This window comes from Jaculus jaculus, chromosome 5 (assembly GCF_020740685.1).
Source record: "Jaculus jaculus isolate mJacJac1 chromosome 5, mJacJac1.mat.Y.cur, whole genome shotgun sequence".
Classification (NCBI taxonomy): domain Eukaryota; kingdom Metazoa; phylum Chordata; class Mammalia; order Rodentia; family Dipodidae; genus Jaculus; species Jaculus jaculus.
Genome location: NC_059106.1, coordinates 60,662,520 through 60,687,083, shown reverse-complemented (window position 1 = coordinate 60,687,083; position 24,564 = coordinate 60,662,520). Strand labels below are relative to the sequence as shown.

Here is a 24,564-nt window from a genome sequence, read left to right as displayed (position 1 = left end):
CTCAGTTCGTTGAGTTCTTTGCCTAGACTACACGAAGCCCTGGGTTTGATCCCCAGAACCACATAAACAATTGATAGTGGCTAATGCTTATAATCCCAGAACACTGGAGGTGGAGGCAAGAGGATCAGAAGTTCAAAGTCATCCTCAGCTACATAAGTTTGAGAACAGTCTGGGCTACACAGACTTTGTCTAATAAAAGAAAAGTGTTTGAAGGTGCTTGCTTACAAGTTCTGCCAGCTGGGTCCCCTTATAAAGCCAGATGCACAAAGTGGCCCTGGCATCTGGCACTCATTTGCAGTGGTGGGAGACCCTGGCACACATGTGTGCATGCACACACATACATGTGCAAATAAATCTTTTTTTAAATTTTTAAATTTTTTATTTTTTTAATTTTTTAATTGTTTCTTTGAGAGAGAGAGAATAGGCATGTTAGGGCCTGTAGCCATTGCAAATGAACTCCAGATACATGTGTCACCTTGTGCATCTGGCTTACATGGGCACTGGAGAATCAACCCTGGGTCCTTAGGTTTCTCAGGCAAGCACCTTAACAGCTAAGCCATCTCTCCAGCCCAAACCTTTAAAAAAAAAAAAAAAATTAAGTAGGGTCTCACTCTAGCCAAGGATAACCTGGAATTTAGTATGTAGTCTGAAGGTGGCCTGGAACTCACAGGGATTCCCCTACCTCTGCCTCTCCACTACTGGGATAAAGGCATGGGCCACCACACCCAGCTCTCATTTTTTTTTTTTTTTTTCTTTTTAAGCAAGAAGGGAAAAGGAAGTCATTTTGTGTTCAGAGCAGGACCTCACTATTTATGAACCTGCTTAATGCAACAGCATGGCCTTGAGCCAGTGTAGTACATTGCAGCCTCTGCTTCTCAGTTGGGAAAGAAACCCTTTGTCCTATAAAACCTACAAGATCCCAAAGTAGGAGATCGCCCATACTTTCCTGTAACTGCCTGGAGGGAAGAAAGTCTCCTCCCTAAAGCCAATGCCAGCAGCCATTAAGAAGCCTGGTGCTAGAGGCCTATAATTCCAGCTATTCTGAGATTGAAGCAGAAGGATTGCAAGTTCAAGGTCTGCCTGGACTACAAAATGAGTTCAAGGCCAACCTGGGCCAACCTTGAGACTCTATCTCAAGATAAAAAGTAAAGAGGGGGCTGGAGAGATGGCTTAGCGGTTAAGCGCTTGCCTATGAAGCCTAAGGACCCTGGTTCGAGGCTCGGTTCCCCAGATCCCATGTTAGCCAGATGCACAAGGGGGCGCACGCGTCTGGAGTTCGTTTGCAGAGGCTGGAAGCCCTGGCGCGCCCATTCTATCTCTCTCCCTCTATCTGTCTTTCTCCCTGTGTCTGTCGCTCTCAAATAAATAAATAAAAAATGAACAAAAAAAATATTTAAAAAAAAAAAGTAAAGAGGGCTGGGCATGATGGCACACACTTTAATCTCAGCATTCAGGAGACAGAGGTAGGAGGCTTTCTGTGAGTTCGAGGCCAGCCTGAGACTACATAGTGAATTCCAGGGCAGCCTGGGCTAGAACAAGACCCTACCTCAAAAAAAATCAAAAACAAGCTGGGTGTGATGGTGCATGCCTTTAATCCCAGCACTTGGGAAGCAGAGGTAGAGGATTGTTGTGAGTTTGAGGCCACCCTGAGACTGCATAGTGAATTCCACGTCAGCCTGAGCTAGTGTGAGACCCTACCTCGAAAAAAAAAATTAATTTTCCACATACTTTTTTTTTTTTTTTTTTTTTGGTTTTCCAAGCTAGTGTCTCACTCTAGCCCAGGCTGACCTGGAATTCACTATATAGTCTCAGGGTGGCCTCGAACTCACAGTGATCCTCCTATCTCTGCCTCCTAAGTGCTGGAATTAAAGGCATGTGCCACTACGCCTGGCTCTACATACCTTTTAAATCTTAGTGAATAGAGCATTTTCTCATCCATTATTTCACTTTTGTTCCAGAAGCCCCATGGGAAGCAGAGGAGGAAGAAAGACTTAGGCTGGGCTCTGTCTGAATCCTTCCCCAGGAAGTGACAGGTGTGGAGCCGGCAGTGTACATTGGGAGTGGTGACAATGCCTATTGCTGGGTGTGGTGAAAATGACCCAGCTTGACCTGAAGGAGTGACGTCTGCTGGGAGACAGAGAAACACCATCCTTCCTGGGTGGGAAGCATGGGCTGAGTTAGGTAGGTGTAGGCACCAGGCATCTCTTGGCATAAGGTGGTTCATGCTGAGGGGAAGAGGCGGCAGGAGTGTGACTAAGAGCAGAACTCAGACCAAGACACGGGTCCCACACTTGCCATGTGGCCTTGACCGGCTGACTGGACACCAAGACCCACAGTCCTCATGAGGACAGCTGAGCTGGTGACAGCTTGTCACTCTGCCATTGTTATGACAATGAATGCGCAGAGCGTGAACAAGTCATAGAGCCGGGCCTGGCTGGAACTCAGTTATTACTGTACAGTTATTGCTACTGTAACTTATTCTCATTATCATGATTCTTTTTTTTTTTTTTAATGTCTGTTCTACAACTGGGTCCTTGGGAACCATGACTATGACCTTCAGCTGTTCCCGAACTGAAGAAGAGGCTCTGTGGGCACTGGTAGTCGCTGAGCAACTTTCTCAGCCCAACTGACAGCCTGCGGGCTTGATGAAGCCCCCCAAGACCCTGCATTTGGCACGGCCCGATGAAAACAAGGTTAACAGCCACCGGCTGAGGCACACAAACCCTCTTCTCCTTGTTGTGTCTCTTGGGGGCTGTTCCTTATTCACTCCTTGTCCCTGCCCACTCTACCAGGCTCCAAAGGCCTTGGAAATACCAAAAAGCAGTACCAGGCTGGAGAGATGGCTTAATGGTTAAGGCACTTTCCTGTGAAGCCTAAGGACCGAGGTTCAATTCCCCAGTACCCACATAAAGCCAGATGACAAGGGGGTGTATGTGTCTGGAGTTCCTTTGTAGCAGAGAGGCCCTGGCATGCCCATTCTCACTCGCTATCCGCCTCTTTCTCTCTTAAATATATAAATAAGTAATAGTTTATTAAAAAAAAGAAAAAAAGCAGGCCTGGTGGTGGCAGCGCACGCCTTTAATCCCAGCACTCGGGAGGCAGAGGTAGGAGGATCGCTGAGAGTTCGAGGCCATCCTGATCCTGAGAATAGATAGTCAGCCTGGGCTAGAGTGGTACCTTACCTTAAAAAACCAAAAAGAAAAAAAAGAAGGTAATACCTTGGCTGGGAAACAGCATCTCCCTGGGGCCCTGGCAGCAAGATAGTTTGAAGACAGCAGATGCCAATTCCAGAGCCAAGGCATGGAACAAGGGCCAGGCATGAGACCACGTAGGGCTTACTCAGGGACAGGAGTGTATACCTGAAGACACCTTGGAAAGTTGTGAGTCTGCTGTTAGACGGAGAGAAGGAGACACAAGGAATGGCAGGCATTTCCATTAGTGGTCACCTGTGTACCCACAGGCCAGTGACCTGGCCTATCTCTGGAAGGTGGTCAGGAAACTAAGAAAGAATTGCTGAGGACTGGAGAGATGGTTTAGTGGTTAAGGTACTTGCCTGCGAAGCCTAAGGACCCAGGTTCGGCTCCCCAGAACCCACATAAGCACAAGGTCATGCAACCCTCCGGTGTTCAATTGCAGTGGCTAGAGGCCCTGGCATGCCAATTCTCTCATTCATAAATTAAATAAATAAATAAATAAAAACAAGTAAATAATTTTAAGAAAGAGTTGCTTGAAGGGCTGGAGAGATGGCTTAGCGGTTAAGCGCTTGCCTGTGAAGCCTAAGGACCACGGTTCGAGGCTCGGTTCCCCAGGTCCCACGTTAGCCAGATGCACAAGGGGGCGCACGCATCTGGAGTTCGTTTGCAGAGGCTGGAAGCCCTGGCGCGCCCATTCTCTCTCTCTCCCTCTATCTGTCTTTCTCTCTGTGTCTGTCGCTCTTAAATAAATAAATAAATAAATAAATAAATAAATAAATAAAAAGAAGACATCAGTCCCTCAACTGATGAGTGGATAATGAAGATGTGGCACATTTATACAATGGAGTTCTACTCAGCGGTAAAGAAAAATGAAGTTAAAAAAAAAAAAAAAAAAAAAGAGTTGCTTGAAAGCACCCTGAATCTCGGTGGCAGCCACTGTTGTGGATGGACGAAGGTCTTGATGCCAGTACTTATTGCTACTCCTACCGCTGCTGCTGCTCAGAGAACACCCTGGGAATCCCATGGAGGATCTTACCTGGAAAGACCTCTCTGATGAGGTTGGTCAGGCGTTCCACAATTTCCAGCACGGCTGCTTCCCCAAGCCTCTCGTTGGGCACGTGGGGTGTGTCATCACTGTAAAACACCAGGGAGCCAGTTAGGGCAGGCAACCCCAAGAAGGGCCATGAGAAGAGGAAGGGACAGCTCTGCAGTGAGAAGCTGAAAGCTTCACATGACAGACAGGCTACAATGCAGACAGGACACCATTCAGACCCAGGCTTTACCACGTGCCTGCTGTGGAGCCTGGGCTGGTTACTAGCCTCTCTGAGCTTCCACTAGCTCATCTAGATGGAATAGGGTTGGAGAGATGGCCTAGCAGTTAAGGCACTTGCCTGAAAAAACTAAGGACCTAAGTGCAATTCCCCAGAACACATGTAAGCCAGATCCACAAGGTAGTGCATGTATCTGGAGTTCCTTTACAGTGGCTAGAGGCCCTGGCATGCCCATTGTCTCTCTCTCTCTGCCTCTCTCTCTTTAATAAATAAATAAATAAAAATAAAATATTAAAATATTAAAATATGTAATAAGAGCCAGGCGTGGTGGCACATGCCTTTATCCCAGCACTCGGGATGCAGCAGTAGAAGGATCACTGTGAGTTTAAGGCCACCCTTAGACTACATAGTGAATTCCAGGTCAGCCTGAGCTAGAGTAGGACCCTACTTCAAAAAACAAAAAAACTGGGCTGGAGAGATGGCTTAGCGGTTAAGCGCTTGCCTGTGAAGCCTAAGGACCCCGGTTCGAGGCTCGGTTCCCCAGGTCACATGTTAACCAGATGCACAAGGGGGCGCTCACATCTGGAGTTTGTTTGCAGAGGCTGGAAGCCCTGGCGCGCCCATTCTCTCTCTCTCCCTCTATCTGTCTTTCTCTCTGTGTCTCTCGCTCTCAAATAAAATAAATAAAAAATTAAAAAAAAAACCAAAACCAAAAAACATAAAATAAAATACGGAATAACAGTTACCTACTCATAGAGTATTTGTGAGATTTTAATAAAGGAGAAAAAAGTATACGTATATAAAACATAATAATAGCAGTTATTAGATTGTCATTATTATTTTGTTATTGTTTTGATTTTTTTGAGACAGGGTCTCATGTAGTCCAGGCTGACCTCAAATTCATTATGTAGCAGAGGATAATCTTGAATTTATCATCCTTCTGCCTCCACCTCCCAAGTGCTGGGCTAACAGACTTATTCCATCAGGCCCAGCTTTTTTTAATTTTAGTAATTTATTTACTTCGCAAATTGTATTTAGCTCATAGTTTTGGAGGCTGGAAGTCCAAGTAGCACGGTGTGGGCTCTGGTGGGGGCCCTCTTGACTGAATCACATCATGGCAGCAGCTTGTGTGGATATTATTCAGGGAAGGAAGCTCTAGAGTGCCAGTCCCATCTGTAACTCTCCAGGGAGTTGAGGGTTGAGAGGCCACTTCTGAATTCCACTCACTTTCTTTCCTTGATGGTTCTAAGGAGACTGGATCATCTCTAGGTCACACCCAGGGCCTGCCACAGGGCCACTTTGTCTTCCACTAAACTAAATTCTTGGGCTCACCTGAAAGTCTCAGCAATGTAAGGGAACACGGGAAGGAGAAGGGTACTAGGTAGGGCTTGGGGGATGGATAGAGTCCAAGGCCATCAAAATACTGAGGCCTAGCCCGGATGTGGTGACACATGCCTTTAATCTCAGCTCTCAGGAGGCAGAGGTAGGAAGATTGCCTTGAGTTCAAGGCCACCCTTGAATCCCAGGTCAGCCTGGGCTAGAGTGAGAACCTACCTCGAAAAAGCAAACAAACAAAAAAATACTAAGGCTTCTGCTAGACCAGACTGAGGGAGAAATCTGCTGCCTCAGGAAGTTAACCAGCTTAAAATATTTATTGTGCTGGAGAGATGGCTTAGTGGATAAAGTGCTTACCTTCAAAGCCTAAGGACCCAGGATCAATTCCACATAAGCCAGATGCACAAAGAGGCACATGCATCTGGAGTTCATTTGCAGTGGCTAGAAGCCCTGGAATACCCATTCTATCTAAAACTCTGTCTCCTTCTCTCTCTTCTCTTAAATAAATAAATATTAAAATATTTATTTATTAAATATTTATTTCATTTTTTTTGTTTTGTTTTTCGAGGTAGGGTTTCACTCTAGCCCAGGCTGACTTGGAATTCACTATGGAGTCTCAGGGTGGCCTCGAACTCACACCAATCCTCCTACCTCTGCCTCCTGAATGCTGGGATTAAAGGCGTGCTCCACAATGCCTGGCTATTTATTTTTACAAGACAGATAATGGGCATGCCAGGGCCTTTTGGTGCTGCAAATGAACTCCACACCCATGAGCCACTTTGTGCATCTGGCTTTACATGGGTACTGGGGAACTCAAACCCAGGCTGCCAGGCTTTGTAAGACAGTGCCTTTAACCACTGAGATAATCAGCTTAATAGTGATTATTAATAGCTGGATGTGGTGGAGCACACATGCCTTTAATCCCAGCACTTGGGAGGCAGAGGTAGGAGGATCGCTGTGAGTTCGAGGCCATCCTGAGACTACATAGTAAATTTCAAGTCAGCCTGAGATAAGTGAGACCCTCCCTCAAAAAACCAAAATAAATAACAACAACAAAAAAGAGAATGAGGGCTGGAGAGATGGCTTAGCGGTTAAGCGATTGCCTGTGAAGCCTAAGGACCCCGGTTCGAGGCTCGGTTCCCCAGGTCCCACGTTAGCCAGATGCACCACAAGGGGGCGCACGCGTCTGGAGTTCGTTTGCAGAGGCTGGAAGCCCTGGCGCGCCCATTCTCTCTCTCTCCCTCTATCTGTCTTTCTCTGTGTGTCTGTCGCTCTCAAATAAATAAATAAATAAATAAATTTAAAAAAAAAAAAAAGAGAGAATGACCTTGGCCCTTTGAGTCTTGCCATGTGACTGCTCTCTTACCCCTTGCCAACACTTGCCCATGTCATCTGCCATGTCATGATGTAACCAGAAGACCCGCACTGGAGCTAAGCAAATGCTAGCACCATGCTCTTTGTTCACACTGACCTGGAACTCACTATGTCATCGCAGGGTGGCCTCGCACTCACAGTGATCCTCCTACCTCTGCCTCCCAAGTGCTGGGATTAAAGGCATGAACCACCACACCCAGCTGGCCTTTTATTTTATTTATTTATTTTTTAATGTGAGTGAGAGAGAGAGAATTGGCAAGCTAGGGTCTCCAGCCATTGCAATCAAACTCCTGACGAGTGTGCCCCCTTGTGCACAGGTGTGACCTTGCACGCTTGTGTCACTGCGTCTGGCTTACACGGGACCTAGAGTCAAGCATGAGACTTTAGGCTTTGCTGGCAAGCACCTTAACTGCTAAGCCATCTCTCCAGTCCTAGCACCATTCTCTTGAAACTCCAGAACCGTGAACTAAATAAAATAAACTTTTGTCTACGAAGTACTCTACCTCAGGTATTTTGTTGTAGCAACAAAACTAAGCTAATATAATAGACAGATTAGCTAGCTTCTTCCTCATAATACTACAAACATAGGCTCTATTGTTAGGCACATTTGACAGATAAAGAAACCAAGATACAGCTGGGCAGGGGTGGTGGCTTATGCCTTTAATCACAGCTCTCGGGAGGCAGGGGCAGGAGGATCGCTGTGAGTTTGAGGCCACCATGAGACTACATAGTGAATTCCAGGTCAGCCTGAGCTAGAGCAAGACTCTACCATGAAAAAAAAAAAGGGGGGGCTGGGCTTAGTGGTTAAGGTGTTTGCCTGCGAAGACTAAGGACCCTAGTTCAATTCCCCAGGACCCATGTAAACCAGATGCACAAGGGGGTTCATGCATTTGGAGTTCATTTGCAGTGGCTGGAGACCCTGGCACACCCATTCTCCCTTTCTCTCTGCCTCTTCCTCTGTCTCTCTCTCTCAAATAAATAAATAAATAAATTTTTTTTGAAGGCATGCTGGGTGTAGTGGCGCATGCCTTTAATCCCAGCATTTGGGAGGCAGAGGTAGGAGGATTGCCATGAGTTTGAGGCCAGCCTGGAACTACAGAGTGAATTCCAGGTCAGCCTGAGCTAAAGGAAGACTTTACCTTGAAAAAAGAAAGAAGAATGCCGGGCATGGTGGCACACGCCTTTAATCCCAGCACTCGGGAGGCAGAGGTAGGAGGATCTTTGTGAGTTCGAGGTTACCCTGAGACTCCATAATGAATTCCAGGTCAGCCTGGGATAGAGTGAGACCCTACCTCAAAAAAAAAAAAAATGTAGTCAGCCTTGCCCTGGAGCCAATGCTCAATCCATTACATCCTACCATATCTCTGACACCCTCATTAGAGTACCAAGAGGTGCTATTTGGCCTTGACTTCCTGAGGATAGCACAGGAACATCTATCTATCTATCTTTCTTTCTTCCTATGTTCTTCCAGAGCATCTAATTCTGTCTGATAGAAAGCATATTTATAGCTAGAGAGATAGCTCAGCAGTTAAAAGCGCTGGCTTGCAAAGCCTGAAGGCCCAGTGATACATGTGGTAAGAGGCCTGGTACATCCACCCTCTCTGTGCGTGTGCGTGTGTGTGTGTGTGTGCGTGTGTGCGTGTGTGCGTGTGTCTCCCCCTCCCTCTTGCCAACCACACAGTCTGTCCAAGAGCCACTCTCACATCATAGTGAGGGACAGCAAGGAGCACTGTGGTTTTCATCCTGTCTTCTAGAAGTATCTACTCGGACTGTCAGAGGGAGCAATGCCAGGAGGAGTCCTAGGAGGGATTAGATCCCCATGAAAAGGAGAACCCCAGACCTGTGAACCCCAACTTTGGGTCCTTGTCTAAAGTATCAAAGAATTGAAAACAGGGACTCAGAAAGGAAAATTATGAATTATGAGATTTATTTTAGGGAGAGTTAAGAGGGAAAGCAAAGCAGGAAAGCCCAAGCCCAAAGAAGTTCTCCCCCTTTCCAGCCTGGATGGGAAGAGGAGGGACGATGAAGAGCATCTCCCTCACATAGGAAGGATTCTCTCTGGGAAAGAAGCCTCTGGGAAAGGGTCACACACACATACACAAACACACATACACACACACACAGAATCTCCCTCTCATAGGATTTAAAAGAGCAGGAGAAAGCCGGGCGTGGTGGCGCACGCCTTTAATCCCAGCACTTGGGAGGCAGAGGTACGTGGGTCACCGTAAATTCGAGGCCACCCTGAGATTACATAGCGAATTCCAGGTCAGCCTGGGCTAGAGTGAGACCCTACTCGAAAAACCAAGGAGCCAATAGTTCTAACCCGCGGCTCAGGCTCATTCCTATGACTCAAACATCCAATTAGGATGCGACTCATCACCAGGCTCAGGTGTATAAGCAAGAGACATGATTGGCCGGTGGGCTCAGGAGGCTGACTCAGGAAGGACCAGCCCACAGGGGCTAATTCGCGGAAAAGTTAAGGAAAAACTGGAGTTGAGGCTTGTAACCATCTCATGTAAGACTGGATCAGATGCAGGTCCTACTCTCGCCAGAGCAGGCAAGGTGGCATCCTTGTTTCCGTGGGCCAGTCCCTAACTGGCTACCTTCCAGACAAAAAAAAAAAAAAAAAGCTATCTTGCTCCCAATCTCTATCATGCGCCTTCCTGTCTTCCTCACCAGCTCCCTGGTTCATCATTTCCTATTGGGAGTCCTCCCCAATCCTGCACACTGACCAGTGAGCATTCTCCAGGGTCACCGGACAGCTGGTGGTGGCCAACAGCAGGACCATTTTAGTTCTGGTCTCATCTCACCTCTCTGTGTCTGGATCTCTAAACCCTACGGGGAGTGGCCCGGTGTACATCCCCAACTTCAGCCTGGGAGTTTTCTGGGTGTCCAGCCATGCCTCGTGCACATATCAAGCCTCATTGTACCAAGGTTGGGAGACAAAAAGTTGAGGGCAGTCTGAGAATCAGTCAGAGTCACCTGGGTAAGTTGTAAATCCTGGATATCAGGCTGAAATGAGGATTACAGGAGATGACATAAATAAAGGACTCTATGGGCATGTGGCACATGAATGCTCTTACCCTGTCCAGAGAATGAAGTCTGGCTTCGGCTCGATCTCCTTCATGGCATGGATGGAGGAGTTGATGAGAGCCCAAGGAGAATCGCAGAGGTAGTCACCCCACCGGCCTGCATTGGGCACCAGCTGGGAGCCAGCTGATGGGCACACCTGGAGGGGGTCTTTGGATACCGTGTAGTTGGGGTCAAGGTGCAGGTCAGAGATGTGCCAGAACTTTCCTGCAGGAAAAGAGACCTTCTCCTCATGGTGAGCGATGGACAGGGAGGGGGCTGTCCAGGTGAACTCAAGACTCCTGTGGGTACTGGGGTTCAAGCCATGCCATGGCCTGGCTTTCCTCTGGAGGGCACTGAGCAGAGCAGAGACTTGCTCCGCCCTCAAGCTGAGACCTTGTGATACGGCCACCGCCCACCCCAGCATCCACAGCAGCAACACAAAGAATGGGGCAACATGGCCCTCAAGGTGCTGAACAGGGCATTGCCAACAAAGGTGAGAAGTGGTTACGTACCCAGGCTCTGGAGCCACTGCAAACCAACTCCAGACATGCGCACCACTTTGTGCATCTGGCTTTATAGGGGCACTGGGGAATCAAACCCAGGCTGTCAGACTTTGCAAGCAAGTGCCTTTAACTGCCAAGCCATCTCTCCAGGCCAGGAACACAATTTCAGATTGGGTCAAGTTTCTCTTGCCGTGTGCTTGCCAGTGACCCTGGGTTTGGGGAGCAGCTTGTGCTAGAACGGTTGACGAGAACCTGGACTCAGCCCCAAGCCACGGGAAGCCAGCGAAACAGAAAGAGGAAGCCGGAGAAGCAGGCGAGGTGGACCGGGTTCATCGCATGTGCCCAGCACAGAGCCTGGCACGAGCAGTTTCTCTTTTGGGGGGACAGAATCTTGTTATGTATGCCAGGCTGGCTTTGACCTCAAGATCCTCTGGCCTCAACCTCCGGAATGCTGGAACCACAACACCTGGCTCTCAACAACCGCTTATTGCCTCAACCCTAAATCCTGTGTTTCTGAGTAAGAGAGCATGAGGATGGGATTGCTTCATCCTGTACCACGGTTGTCACTCCCCCTCCTGTTTCTGGGTCTTAGAGTCAACAGTCAACATCCTTCCCCCACAGGAGGCTGAGCCTGGGACGTGGATGCAGCTCTGGATCAGCCCTTGATTCTCAATCCTGGATTTTTTTTTTTTTTTCTCCCAGAAGCACTTGAGCACTGGCCCAACTCTCCTAACCTAAACCTGGTCTCAGGAGAGAATCTGAAGCTTGCTTACACGAAGACGTAAATGACGATAAGCAGATTATTACCCCTCCCATGCGCACGGTAGTCATCCTCCCCACAGCCCTGGTACTTTTGGATTCTTATGCCTAATTTAGAAATGAGGAAAATAACGTTCAGAGGTCAAGTGGCTACTGGCAGGGATCCTAGGGCTCAAATCATCTGATGGAAGGTGTAAGTACTAAGAGAATAAGCCCAACAGTACCTTGTTGTTTTAGATGGGTCTTTTATAATTTTTGTTTTTCGAGGTACGGTCTCGCTGTCTAGCCCAGGCTGACCTGGAATTCACTATCAGGGTGGCCTCAAACTCACAGTGATCCAACTACCTCTGCCTCCCGAGTGCTGGGATTAAAAGGGTGCACCAACATGCCCAGCATGATTTTTATTTTATTTATTTGAGAGAAAGAGCCAGACGTAGTGATGCATACCTTTAATCCCAGCACTCGGGAGGCAGAGGTAGGAGGATCACTGTGAGTTCGATGACACCCTGAGACTCCATAGTGAATTTCAGGTCAGCCTGGACTAGAGTGAGACCCTACCTCAAACAACCAAAAAGAGAGAGAGAGAGAATGGGCATGCCAGGGTTTCTCACCACTGCAAATGAACTCCAGACACATGTGCCACCTTGTGCATCTAGCTTTTCATGGGTAGTAGGGAATTGAACCTGGGTCCTTTGGCTTTACCGGCAAGCACCTTAGCCTCTAAGTCATCCCTCCAAGCCTTAAATGTGTCTTTTAGTTGAAAGTTATACATTGCTTTTTTTTTTTTTCCACCAAATTGAATCTTTGTTTATAATGGGAGAGGTGCTTAACTTTTTTCATAGATTGCAAACCCCAATATATTGAAATTATTCCACAGGGTATGGTGGTGCACATCTTTAATCCCTGCACTCGGGAGGCAGAGGTAGAAGGATCAGTATATATTCGAGGCCACCCTGAGACTACATAGTGAATTCCAGGTCAGCCTGAGCTAGAGCAAGACCCTACCTCAGAAAAAAAAAAAAAAGTCTAGAGTAAAGGGACTGTATGCCCTATTCTAATCAGCAGGTGGACGGGGCTGGTGGGCTCTCTGAGGTCCTGAGCATCTGCAGTGGGTGAGCCACACCTGTGTCCAAGCCTCAGGCCAGGCTGGCCAGGGTGACGCAGGATGGGGATCTTCTGTTTGGTGCAATCCCCTCGCTTCCTCTGAAGGCTCTTTCTCAGCTAACCCCAGGCACCAGGAGCTTGGCTGCTGTGGCATCAAACACAGAAAGCATTGCTCCACTCCAGAAAGTCCTGGCTGGTGATGAGGCTCATGTGGGTGTCTAGTAAAACTGAAACTACTTCTGGGTATGTGTGTGTGTGTGTGTGTGTGTTCCTGAAGGCCTAGATTATGGAAAGAACCTAAGAGAGGAACCTATGTCCAAGCAGGGGACACTCTCTCCTTCGGTGCCAGTCTCTTTATGGAGGTGGTGTGAGTCTCAGTGACTTGCCTTGCCACTCAGCCTGATAAGTTCATTCTCCTCCCAGGACCTCTTCCTGGTTTGCCCCATGGCCTCGCCCAAGCTTCCCAGGCCTTCACATGGCTGCTCTCTCCTCCTCACCCAGCCCTCAACCCAAAGGCCACCTGCTTCCCTTGCTACTGCCTCCTTGGCGTTTCGTGGGCTTAGCTTAGGCACATCCGCACGGGAATGCTCTTGCTGCCTGCGCCTCAACTCTCTTCCCAGTGTGCGACACCAGCCTACCGGGATCCTCCGTGTGTTCTAGGCACCTGTCTCATGCTGGAATGGGGAAACATACAAATATAAATCCAGCATAGGGAGGGCAATTAGAATAAGAAGGACTCAGCCGGGCGTGGTGGCGCATACCTTAATCCCAGCACTTGACAGGCAGAGGCAGGAGGATCATGGTGAGTTCAAGGTCACCCTGAGACTGCATAGTGAATTCCAGGTCAGCCTGAGCTACAGTGAAACCCTACCTTGAAAATCCGAAAGAAAAAAGTAATGGGGGCTGGAGACATGGCTCAGTGGTTAAGGCACTTGCCTGTGAAGCCCAAGGACCCAGATTCAATTCCATATAAAGCCAAATGCACAAAGGGGGAACATGTGTCTGGAGTTCGTTTGCAGTGGCTGGGGGCCTTGGCATGCCCCTCTCTCTCCCTCTCTCTCTCACTCTCAAATAAATAAACTTATAAAAAGGAAAACAAAACAACAGAAAAAAATCATTATAGGATATTGCCAAGGCTCTTGGTTTCCCACCAGAAATAGATGGTACCAGCCTCTTGCTGATGGGCTGCAAGGACCCTGAGAAATCTTGCTGGAGCCGAGTTGATGATGACATCAAAATAAAAGAGAGACTAATTAAGGGGTGAAAGGATATGATGGATAGTGGAGTTGTGAAGGAGAAAGTGGGTGGGGGAGAGAATTATCATGATTTATTGTCTATAATTATGGAAGTTGTCAATTAAAAAAGTGAAAACAATAGGAAGGACTCATAGAATCAAGGCTCCTGGCCCTTCATACTCATTTCATTTCATCCTTGCTGCTGTTTTGTGAGTACTGTTTTGTTGTTGGGTGTTTTGTTTTGTTTTGTTTTTTGAGGTAGGTTCTCACTCTAGCTCAGGCTGACCTGGAATTCACTATGTAATCTCAGGGTGGCCTCGAACTCACAATGATCCTCCTACCAATCCTCCCGAGTGCTGGGATTAAAGGCATGTGCCACCATGCCTGGCTCCTGTTTGTTTTAAATATTTTTTATTCTGTTTTATTTTATTTTATTTTATTTGAGAGAGAGAGGAATAGGTAGATAGTGAAAGAGAGAATGGGCATGCCAGGACCTTTAGCTGCTGTAAATGAACTCCAGACACTTGTGCCCCCTTGTGCATCTGGTTTACATGGGATCTGGGGAATTAAACCTGGTTCCTTAGGCTTCACAGGCAAGTGCGTTAACTGCTAAGCCATCTCTCCAGCCTGGTTTTTTTTTTTTTTTTTTTTTTGAGATAGGGTTTCACTCTAGCCCAGGCTAACTTGGAACTCACTTTCTAGTTCCAGGCTGGACTCTAACTCACAGCAATCTTCCTACCTCAGCCTCCCAAATGCTGGGATTAAAAGGCATGTACCGCCCAGCATGGTGGTGCATGCCTCTTAATCCCGGCACTTGGGAGGCAGAGGTAAGAGGATCATTGTCAGTTTGAGACCACCTTGAGACTACATAGTGAACTCCAGGTAAGCCTGGACTAGAGTGAAACCTTACCTCAGGGGGAAAAAAAAAGACATACACCACCACTCAGCTTCTTTTCTTCTTGTGGTTTTTTGAGGTAGGGTCTCTCTCTCTCTCTCATTTTATATATATATATAAAATATATATATATATAAAATTTATATACATTTATTTATTTGCAAGCAGAGACAGAGCATGGGCATGCCAGTGATGCTAGCCTCTGCAAATGAACTCCAGACCCATGCACCTCTTTATGCATCTGGTTTTACGTACTAGGGAATTGAACCTGTGTCCTTAGGCTTTGCAGGCAAACACTTGAACCTCTGAGCCATCTCTCCAATCCAAGCTTGTTTGTTTGTTTGTTTGTTGTTTTGTCTTGTTTTTAGAGGCAGGGTCTCCCTCTAGCCCATGCTGACCTTGAATTTACAATGTAGTCTCAGGGTAGCCTCAAACTTATAGCAATCCTCCTACCTCTGCCTCCTGAGTGCTAACATTAAAGGTGTGTGCCACCACAGCTGGCTTATCTCTTTTTATTTATTTGTTTGTTTATTTGCAAGCAGAGAGAAACAGACAGAGAATGGCATGCCAGGGCCTCTAGCTGCTACAAACAAACTCTAGACACATGCACCACTTTGTACTTCTGGCCTTACATGGGCAGTGAGGAAATGAACATGGGTTGTTAGGCTTTGCAGGTAAGTACCTTAACCACTGAATCCTCTCTCCAGCCCCAGTGCCCTTTTCTGTGTGTGGCGCTGGAGACTGAACCCAAGGTCCTATACATGCTAAGCAAGTGATTTGCCACTACTAGCCCTCCCACGACGGCCTTTTTCTAAGCCTTATTATGGCATCCAGACTAGTTTTATACTCTTAGGTTCAAAAAATCCTCCCACCTGAGCCTCTCAAGTAGCTGGAGCCACAGGTGTGCCACAGCCGGCTGAAATGAGGATTTTAGGCTCGCTTGACAGATGAGGACCCTGAGGTACAAAGCCAGACATCTCTGGCTCTGAACCACAGAAACCATGTTATTAAGACAGTTCATTTGAATCCCAGGAAAGGGCTATTATGATATTCATATGTTATTCACAAGAGAATAGGATAGCCAGGCCTGGTATACTTGCCTATAGTCCTGGCATCCTTGGCAACACAGCAAATTTGAAGCCAGCCTGAACTACATGAGACACTGCTTCAAAAAAAAAAAAAAAAAAAAAAAAAAAAAAAAAGACTGGTACATGCCTGTATTCCCAGTGCTTGGAAAGTGGAGGAAGGGGATCAGGAGTTCAAGGCCAGCTTGGGCTACATGAGAACTTGTCTTAGGAAATGAAAGAAAGGGCTGGGGAGATAGTGCCATGGTTAAAAGCCTGCTGATAGCCAGATGTGGTGGTGCACGCCTTTAATCCCAGCACTCAGGAGGCAGAGGTAGGAGGATTGCCATGAGTTCAAGGCCACCCTGAGATGACAAAGTTAATTCCAGGTCAGCCTGGACCAGAGTGAGACCCGACCTAGGGAAAAAAAAAAAAAAAAAAAAGCCTGCTGACCCAGATTCTCCAGTACCCATGTAAAACCACATACATAAAGTGGCACACGTGCCTGGAGCTTGTAAGAGCAAGAGGTCCTGATATGCCCATTCTCGCTGTCTCTGTCTTTCATAAACAAGTGAAAATATTTTTAAGTTTTCTTTTTGTTTATTTATTTATTTGAGAGCAATAGACAGAGAGAGAAAGAGGCAGATAGATAGAGAATGGGCATGCCTGGGCCTCTAGCCATTGCAAACGAACTCCAAATGCATGAACCCCCTTGTGCATCTGGCTTACGTGGGACCGGGGGAATTGAGCCTCAAACTGGGGTCCTTAGGCACCACAGTAAGCATATAACCACTAAGCCATCTCTCCAGCCCGAAAATATTCTTAAAAGCTGGGCTTGGTAGTGCATGCCTTTAGTCCCAGCACTCAGGGGGCTGAGGTGGGAGAATCACTATGATTTTGAGGCCAGTCTGGGGCTACAGAGTGAGTTCCAGGTCAGCCTGGGCTAGAGTGAGTAACTACCTCAAAAAAAAAAAAAAAAAAAAATTTTTTTAAGCCAGGCATGATGGCACACGCCTTTAATCCCAGTACTTGGGAGTCAGAGGTAGGAGGATTGCTGTGAGTTTGAGGCCATCTGAGACTACATATGGAATTCCAGATCAGCCTGAGCTAGAGTGAGACCCTACCTCAAAAAAACAAAAATGAAATAATGAAATACAAAAAATTCAAGCGAGGCTGGAGAGATGGCTTAGCAGTTAAGGCGCTTGCCTGTGAAGGCTAAGGACCCAGGTTTGATTCCCCAGATTTTATGTAAGGCAGATGCAAATGGTGGCACATGTGTCTAGAGTTTGTTTGCAGTGGCTAGAGGCCCTGGCACACCCACTTCTCTCTTTCTCTCTAACATAATAAATAAAATATAAAATAAATAATAAAAAATGGGAGGACTGGAGAGATGGCTCTGTGGGTAAAGAGCCTGCAGTGCAAGCCTGAGGACCTGAGTTTGAACCCTCAGAACCTGCGTAGTCAGACGCTGTGGTGCAAACATCCCTCCATCCAGTCCCCTATGGCAAGAAGGGAGGGGGAGACAGGAGAACTCCTGGAAGCCTGTGGGCCAGCCAGCCTAGCCGATGCAGCAGTAAACAAGACAAGACCCTACCCCAAACAAGAGAGAAGGCAAAGACCACCACTCAAAGTTGTCCTCTGACCTCCACACTGGTGCCAAGACATGCACACCTGCACGTTCACTCACTTGTGCACGCACAAAATAAGCCTCTCCTAGCTATTGATTCATGAATCATTATTAATTAATCATTGAGGGCATAAATAAACTCAGGGTCCACTACAGGGCCCGGGTGTGGGTGGGTTTTCCAGCTCTACCACTCAGAGGCTGTGTAGACAAGGGGAACTTTCCTCTCCAGATCTCACAGGGCCCTTGAGAGGAGCACATGTGATAATGTGAGATAACACAGCATCAGTGCACAGCAAGTGGGAAGCAGCAAGCAACAGTTACTCCATGTTTGGTCTTTTTTTTTTTTTTTTTTTGGCTTTGCAAGTTAGGGTCTCACTCTAGCCTAGGCTGACCTAGAATTCACTATGTAGTCCCAGGCTGGTCTCGAACTCAGGGTAATCCTCCTACCTCTGCCTCCTGAATGTTGGGATTAAATAAGTACCCGACAACACCTGGCCATATTTGGTCTTCAAAATGGCCAGGCCTATCGGTCCTTCTCTCATTGCAGAGAAGTAGGTGGGAGAAGGGGCTGCATCTTGCCCTGACCAATACCATGTCTCCTCAGCTGCTGTCCTCTGCAGACAGCGACATAGGACCAGCAGGACATTTTAAACAGAACAAAGTGAAGGCTGATTGGGTCCTACCCTGGTTGGGCCTGTGGGCACAGCAAGCTCTCTAGTGTTTATCTGGAGAGCACAGCTCTGATCATATCCCCAGGAAAGACAAAAGAATCTCTTGGTCCTTAGGGATCCCCATTAGTGAACATCTATTAGTGATGACACACACAAAGTCTAGCAGCTTTGCAGAGCCCAAGAAAATGTCTGGGACCTAGAAAAAAATAAGTGCATTGACTTCAAAAGTGTAAGAAAGAAACTAAGCCATGTAAATTAATAATGCATTTCAAAAATATATGAAAGTTCAGTGGTTAAGACACTTGCCTGCAAAGCCTTACAACCTGGGTTCGATTCCCCAGTACCCACATAAAGCCAGATGCACAAAGTGGCACATGTATCTGGAGTTTGTTTGCAGTGGCTTAAGACTCTGGTGTGCCCATTCTCTCTCTTTCTCTTTGCTTATAAATAATTTTTTAAATTATACATTGTAGATCGTTTGGACACAAAAGATATCCCTCCCCCAATTAAGAAAAGCACCATTTCAGGAGGAAACATGGGACGGTCTAAAGCTTACGGAAGCTGAGCACAGACTTTGTCCTGCAATGCTCCCTAGCTGTGGGACCTTGGACAGGTGTTGCGTTCCTCAGGAGTGTCATTTTTCTTATCTGTAGAATGAAAATGATAGTAACAGTACCCATGCTGCTAAGGCTACCAAAATCAAATAAAGCCAGGTATGGTGGCACATGCCAACAGTCCCAACTACTCAGGAGGCTGGGCAGGAAGATCACTTGAGCACAGGAGTTCAAAGCAAGACTGGGAAACATTGCAATATTCTGTGTTTATAAAAAAAAAGGGGGGGGCGGGTGTGGTGGCACATGCCTCACGCCTTTAATCCCAGCACTCGGGAGGCAGAGGTAGGAGGATCGCTGTGAGTTCAAGGCCACCCTGAGAATACAGAGTGAATTCCAGGTCAGCCTGAGCTAGAGTGAGACCCTACCTCAAAAAAAAAAAAAAAGGTGGTGAGGGGCTGGAGAGATGGCTTAGTAGTTAAGGAGGTTGCCTGCAAAGCCAAAGGATCCCCGTTCAATTCTCCAGATGCACAAGGGGGCACATGCATCTGGAGTTCGTTTGCAGTAGCTGGAGGCCCTGCTGTGCCCATTCTCTCCCTCTCTGCCTTTCTTTCTATCAAATAAATATATTTTTTTTGTTTGTTTGTTTGTCTGTTTTTGTTTTTTGAGGTAAGGTCTCACCCTAACTCAGGCTGACTATATAGTAGTCTCAGGGTGGCCTCGAACTCATGGCTATCCTCCTACCTCTGCCTCCTGAGTGCTGGGATTAAAGGCGTGCACCACCACATCCAATTTAAAAATACTTTTTAAAAATGGGGGAGGGGCCTGGAGAGATGGCTTAGCAGTTAAGCACTTGCCTGTGAAGCGTAAGGACCCCGGTTCGAGGCTCCATTTCCCAGGACCCACGTTAGCCAGATGCACAAAGGGGCGCATGCATCTGGAGTTCGTTTGCAGTGGCTGGAAGCCCTGGCGTGCCCATTCTCGCTCTCTCTCTCTGCCTCTTTCTCTCTCTCTCTCTGTCACTCCCAAATAAATAAAAATGAACAAAAAAATTTAAAAAGGGGGGAGGGTCTATGGAGACGGATCTGTGGATCAAATGCTTTCCATATAAGCATTAATACTGAAATTTGGCTCCCTAGAACCCACATAAAAAGTCAGATGTGGGGGCTGGAGAGATGGCTTAGCGGTTAAGCGCTTGCCTGTGAAGCCTAAGGACCCCGGTTCGAGGCTTGGTTCCCCAGGTCCCACGTTAGCCAGATGCACAAGGGGGCGCACGCATCTGGAGTTCGTTTACAGAGGCTGGAATCCCTGGTGCGCCCATTCTCTCTCTCCCTCTATCTGTCTTTCTCTCTATGTCTGTCACTCTCAAATAACTAAATAAAAAACGAACAAAAAAAAATATATATTAAAAAAAAAAAGTCAGATGTGGGGCTGGAGAGAAGGCTTAGCGGTTAAGCACTTGCCTGTGATGCCCAAGGACCCCGGTTCAAGGCTCAATTCCCCAGGACCTACGTTAGCCAGATGCACAAGGGGGCACACGCATCTGGAGTTCATTTGCAGTGGCTGGAGGCCCTGGCGTGCCTATTCTCCCTCTCTCTCTCTCTCTCTCTCTCTATCTGCCTCTTTCTCTCTCTGTCACTCTCAAATAAATAAATAAAAATGAACAAAAAAAATTTTTTTAAATAAAATTAAATTAAAAAGAAAAAGAAGTCAGATGTGGGCTGGAGAAATGGCTCTGGGATTAAGACACTTGCCTACAAAGCCTAACAACCTGGGTTTGAATCCCCAGTAGCCATGTAAAGCCAGATACACAAGGTGGTATATGCATCTGGAGCTTGTTTACAGTGGCTAGACAACCTGGCACACCCATTCATTCTCATTCTCTCTCTTTTTCTCTTTGCAAATAAATAAATAAATAACCTAAACTAGTAACTGACAGTCTTATCTTTAAAAAAAAAAAAAAGAAAGAAAGAAAGAAAGAAAGAAAGAAAAAGAAAAGGGGGCTAGAGAGTTGGCTTAGCATTTAAGGCTCATGTCTGTGAAGCCTAAGGACCCAGGTTCTATTCTCCAGGTCCCATGTAAGACAGATGCACATGGTGGCACATGCATCTGGAGTGTGTTTGCAGTGGCTAGAGGCCCTGGCACACTCATTCTCACTCTATCTCTCTCCTTCTCTCTATTTCTAACAAATAAATAAAAATAAAATCTTTTAAAAAGAAAAGAAAAAGGCCAGGCATGATGGCACATGCCTTTAATCCCAGCACTTGGGAGGCAGAGGTAGGAGGATCACTGCAAGTTCAAGACCAACCTGAGACTACATAGTGAATTCCAAGTCAGCCTGGACTATAGAAAGATGCTACCTAAAAAAAAAAAAAAAAGGGCTGGAGAGATGGCCTAGCAGTTAAGGTGCTTGCCTGAAAAGCCTAAGAGACTCATGTTCAAATCTCCAGGTCCCAAATTAGCTAGACACACAATGACACAAGCACACAGGTGTCATATATGCACAAGGGGGCGCACACATCTGGAGTTCATTTGCAGCAGTTGAAGGCCCTGGTGAGACCATTCTCTCTGTCTCTCTCTGTCTCTCTCTGCCTCTCTCTCATAAATACATAAAACCTCAAAAATAGCCTAATCATTCTTGCTATTTTCTTTATGCTATAAACTGTGCAATTGGACAGCCTGGACTCACATCTAGACCCAATTGTTGTGCGACCATGGGCTAGTTATTTCTCTAAAATTCGGTTTCTTTGTATAAAATGTGCATGAAAATACTTCATAAGTCAGGTCATTATGAAGGTATGTTAGCATTGCCTAGCACATAATAAGTACTTATGAGTACTTAATTGTTTTCACCTTTGCTCTGTTGTCTTGAAATGCTGGAGAGATGGGTCAGTAGTTAAGGCACTTGCCTACAAGGTCTACGTGGTATTTATAAACTCATGGCGGTAGAAGCTACTGGTGAGCCAAAGAAACAGCTGATTGGTCTGGGCTAGAGGCTGTCTCAGGAAGAGGCTAGCCGTGAGGACAAGCTCTGGGGGCTGAACTTGACCAACCACAATGTTAGGATTAAACCCTAGGAAAGAAGACCTCCCTTCCAGGAGGGGCCCAGGTTGTTTATAGAAAACACTTCTAGAGAAGAGATAAGAAGTCAGCTCATACCTTGATCTCTAGCAAAATGGAGACTGCAAGGATACTTTCAGGGGCCCCGTCACCATAACTAACAAAGCTACCTGACTCTCTTAGTGGCAAGCATCTATAATGCCAGGCTGACATGCAAACATATACATATACATATACATATACATATACATATACATATACATATACATATACATATACATATTGGTTTTTCAAGGTAGGGTCTCACTCCAGCTCAGGCTGACCTGGAATTCATAATGCATTCGCAGGGTGGCCTTGAACTCACGGCAATCCTCCTATCTCTGCCTCCCAAGTGCTGGGATTAAAGGCGTGCGCCACCACATCCAGCAATAAAAATATTTTTTAAAAAAGATCCTGCTCGAAGACAAAACAGCAACAAATAAACGAAAAGGTTAGAGCTGAAGAGATGGCTTAGTGGTCAAGGCGCTTGCCTACAAACTCTAAGGACCCAGTACCCATGAAAGCCAGATGGACTAAGTGGCACATACATCTGGAGTTCATTTGCAATGGCTAGAGGCCCTGGTGTGCTCATTCTCTCCCATTTTTTCTCTCTGTCCTTGCAAATAAATTTAAAAAAACAAACAAACATGGAGCCCGACTTGGTAGCGCACACGTTTCATACCAGCAGAGGTTAGGCAGAGGTAGGTGGATCACTGTGAGTTAGAGGCCACCCTGAGACTGCATAGTGAATCCCAGGTCAGCCTGGGCTTACAGTAAAACCCTACCTAAAAAGAAAAAAAAGCTAATTGGGCTACATTTCCAGACAGTACCATTGATGCTGCCTGGTGAACTCTCTCCACACTTACCTCCCTGCCTTGCTGTTTTATCACATGTTTGAAGGAGGATAAGAGAAAGCTAGCTTTTTCAATGTTTATTTTTATTTTTTTTGAGAAAGAGAGGGAGAGAGAGAGAAAGAGGCAGCTGCTGCAAATGAACTCCAGTCATGTACATGTGCATCTGGCTTACATAAGTCCTAGGGAGTTGAACCTGGGCCTTTGGCTTTGCAGGCAAACGCCTTAATTGCTAAGCCATCTCTTCAGCCTGAAAGCTAGCTTTTTTAAAAAAAAATTTTTTTTTTTTTTCTCTTTGAGAGAGTGTGAAAGAGTAAGAGAGAGGGAGAGAGAGAATGGGTCACCAGGATTTCCAGCCACTCCAAACAAACTCCAGACGCATGTGCCCCCTTGTGCATCTGGTCCTGGGGAATCAAACCAAGGTCCTTTGGTTTTGCAGGCAAACACCTAACTGCTAAGCCATCTCTCCAGCCCAATAGCTAGTTTTTTTAGGCAATCTCAGGGATTGAGGCTCAAGGAGAACCAGGAGATGTCAGCTTATTCACCCTGGCACTAGAAACATTTGGCAAAATGTCTCATTGAGACTGATCCACGGTGCCCCCTACTGCCCACAGCCTACCGCACATCCTGGGTGGGCTGACCCAGCTGGGCTGACCCTCAGGTTCATCCTCCAAATTTACCAGCCCATCAGGTCTTCCCCTTACATACCTGAATCTGATGCTACAAAGCTGAGGACTTACAGCCCCTCCCTCTCTTCTCTGGATAGGACCCTCAGCGTGTGTGTGTGTGTGTGTGTGTGTGTGTGTGTGTGTGTGTGTGTCAGAGAGAGACCCTCTCCTCTTTGATCAGGACACATGTGAGTGTGGCTTCTCTCTCACTGTTTCTTAACTGGGGAAACTTCTGCACTTTCCTCTGCTTTATAGTTTGAGGTAACTTCTCACTTTAATTACATGTATGATTTTTCTCTGATCTCAATCTACCGCGTGGGTGCTCTCTGAATTTCTCTGATACTTTCCCTCTTCAGGGAAGCACGTGGTTTCTGAGTCTCTCTACATACACATCTAAGTTCTACTTTCCATGTACTTACAACTCTGTTCCAGCCGTTTTCTAAAGACCTCAATTTCTCTTAAACGAACTTTATAAACTACACAGTGCTTCCACATGACAGTGTGTTTCCTACCATCCAAATGTTTAGCCTCCCGTCCTGAACCCCAGTCTCTGTTAAATAAACCCCATAATTTGTGATTTCCCCCAACTAGACTTAATAATTCATAATTTATCCTTCTTAAGTCCTCTATTACAGGTAACTAAAACTTGGGGTTCATAAATTCTGAACTCCAAAATCCTCCATCAATTTCATCTTTCTGTGAGCAACTTCCAGCCACCCAGATCCTCCCCCGCCCCGGTTCATAGTTCAAAATAAAGAGGTGACAGGCATTTCTGCCGGGCCATACCTGGTTCAGCTTCCCCGACTCCTCCCAGGGCCAGGAGCAGCCACGGCAGCAGCCTCATCTCAGCACCGCAGCTGACTTCCTGTCTGGGCTGACCTGAGATTCAGGTCTTCCAGACCTCTTGGCTCCTGGCTTTTCCTTCTTTGCCCAGCAGGGTGTGAGCTGGGCTGGGCCAAGGAGATGCACCAGTTAGACTGAGAGGGAGGTGTTGGCAAACTTCCCTGGAAACTTCACCTGTCGTGTCGGGGGCTGTGTGCTGGAGTGTTGATCTTTTAGAGACAGGTATAGCAAGTAGTATGGGCAGAATGATACCATCTGCAATTTACTTTCAAATAATCCAGCCAAATTGAAGAAATTTCAATCTAACCAACCAACTAGATTCTCCAGGAAACTCACCAAACCTTAGGCAAATTCCATCTGCCTCCCCATTGCTTCATCCCAGAATGAATGCCTCAATGAATGCCTATCAAAAGCTCTTAAGGGCATAAAAAAAAAAGTTTTTAAGAGC

General features: G+C 46.6%; 1 protein-coding gene across 1 annotated transcript in view; it reads right to left on the bottom strand.

Annotated features, from left to right (window-relative positions):
- Positions 1–24,195, bottom strand: part of Smpdl3b (sphingomyelin phosphodiesterase acid like 3B) — a 36,549-nt gene extending 12,354 nt beyond the window's left edge. Inside the window, exons 1-3 of the mRNA XM_004671271.2 lie at positions 24,060–24,195; positions 10,258–10,471; positions 4,231–4,328 (exon numbers count right to left, since the gene is read on the bottom strand). Coding sequence (XP_004671328.2) covers positions 4,231–4,328; positions 10,258–10,471; positions 24,060–24,117 — 370 coding nt within the window. The 5' untranslated portion in view covers positions 24,118–24,195. The remainder of the gene's footprint in view (positions 1–4,230; positions 4,329–10,257; positions 10,472–24,059) is intronic.
- Positions 24,196–24,564: the final 369 nt, after the last annotated feature.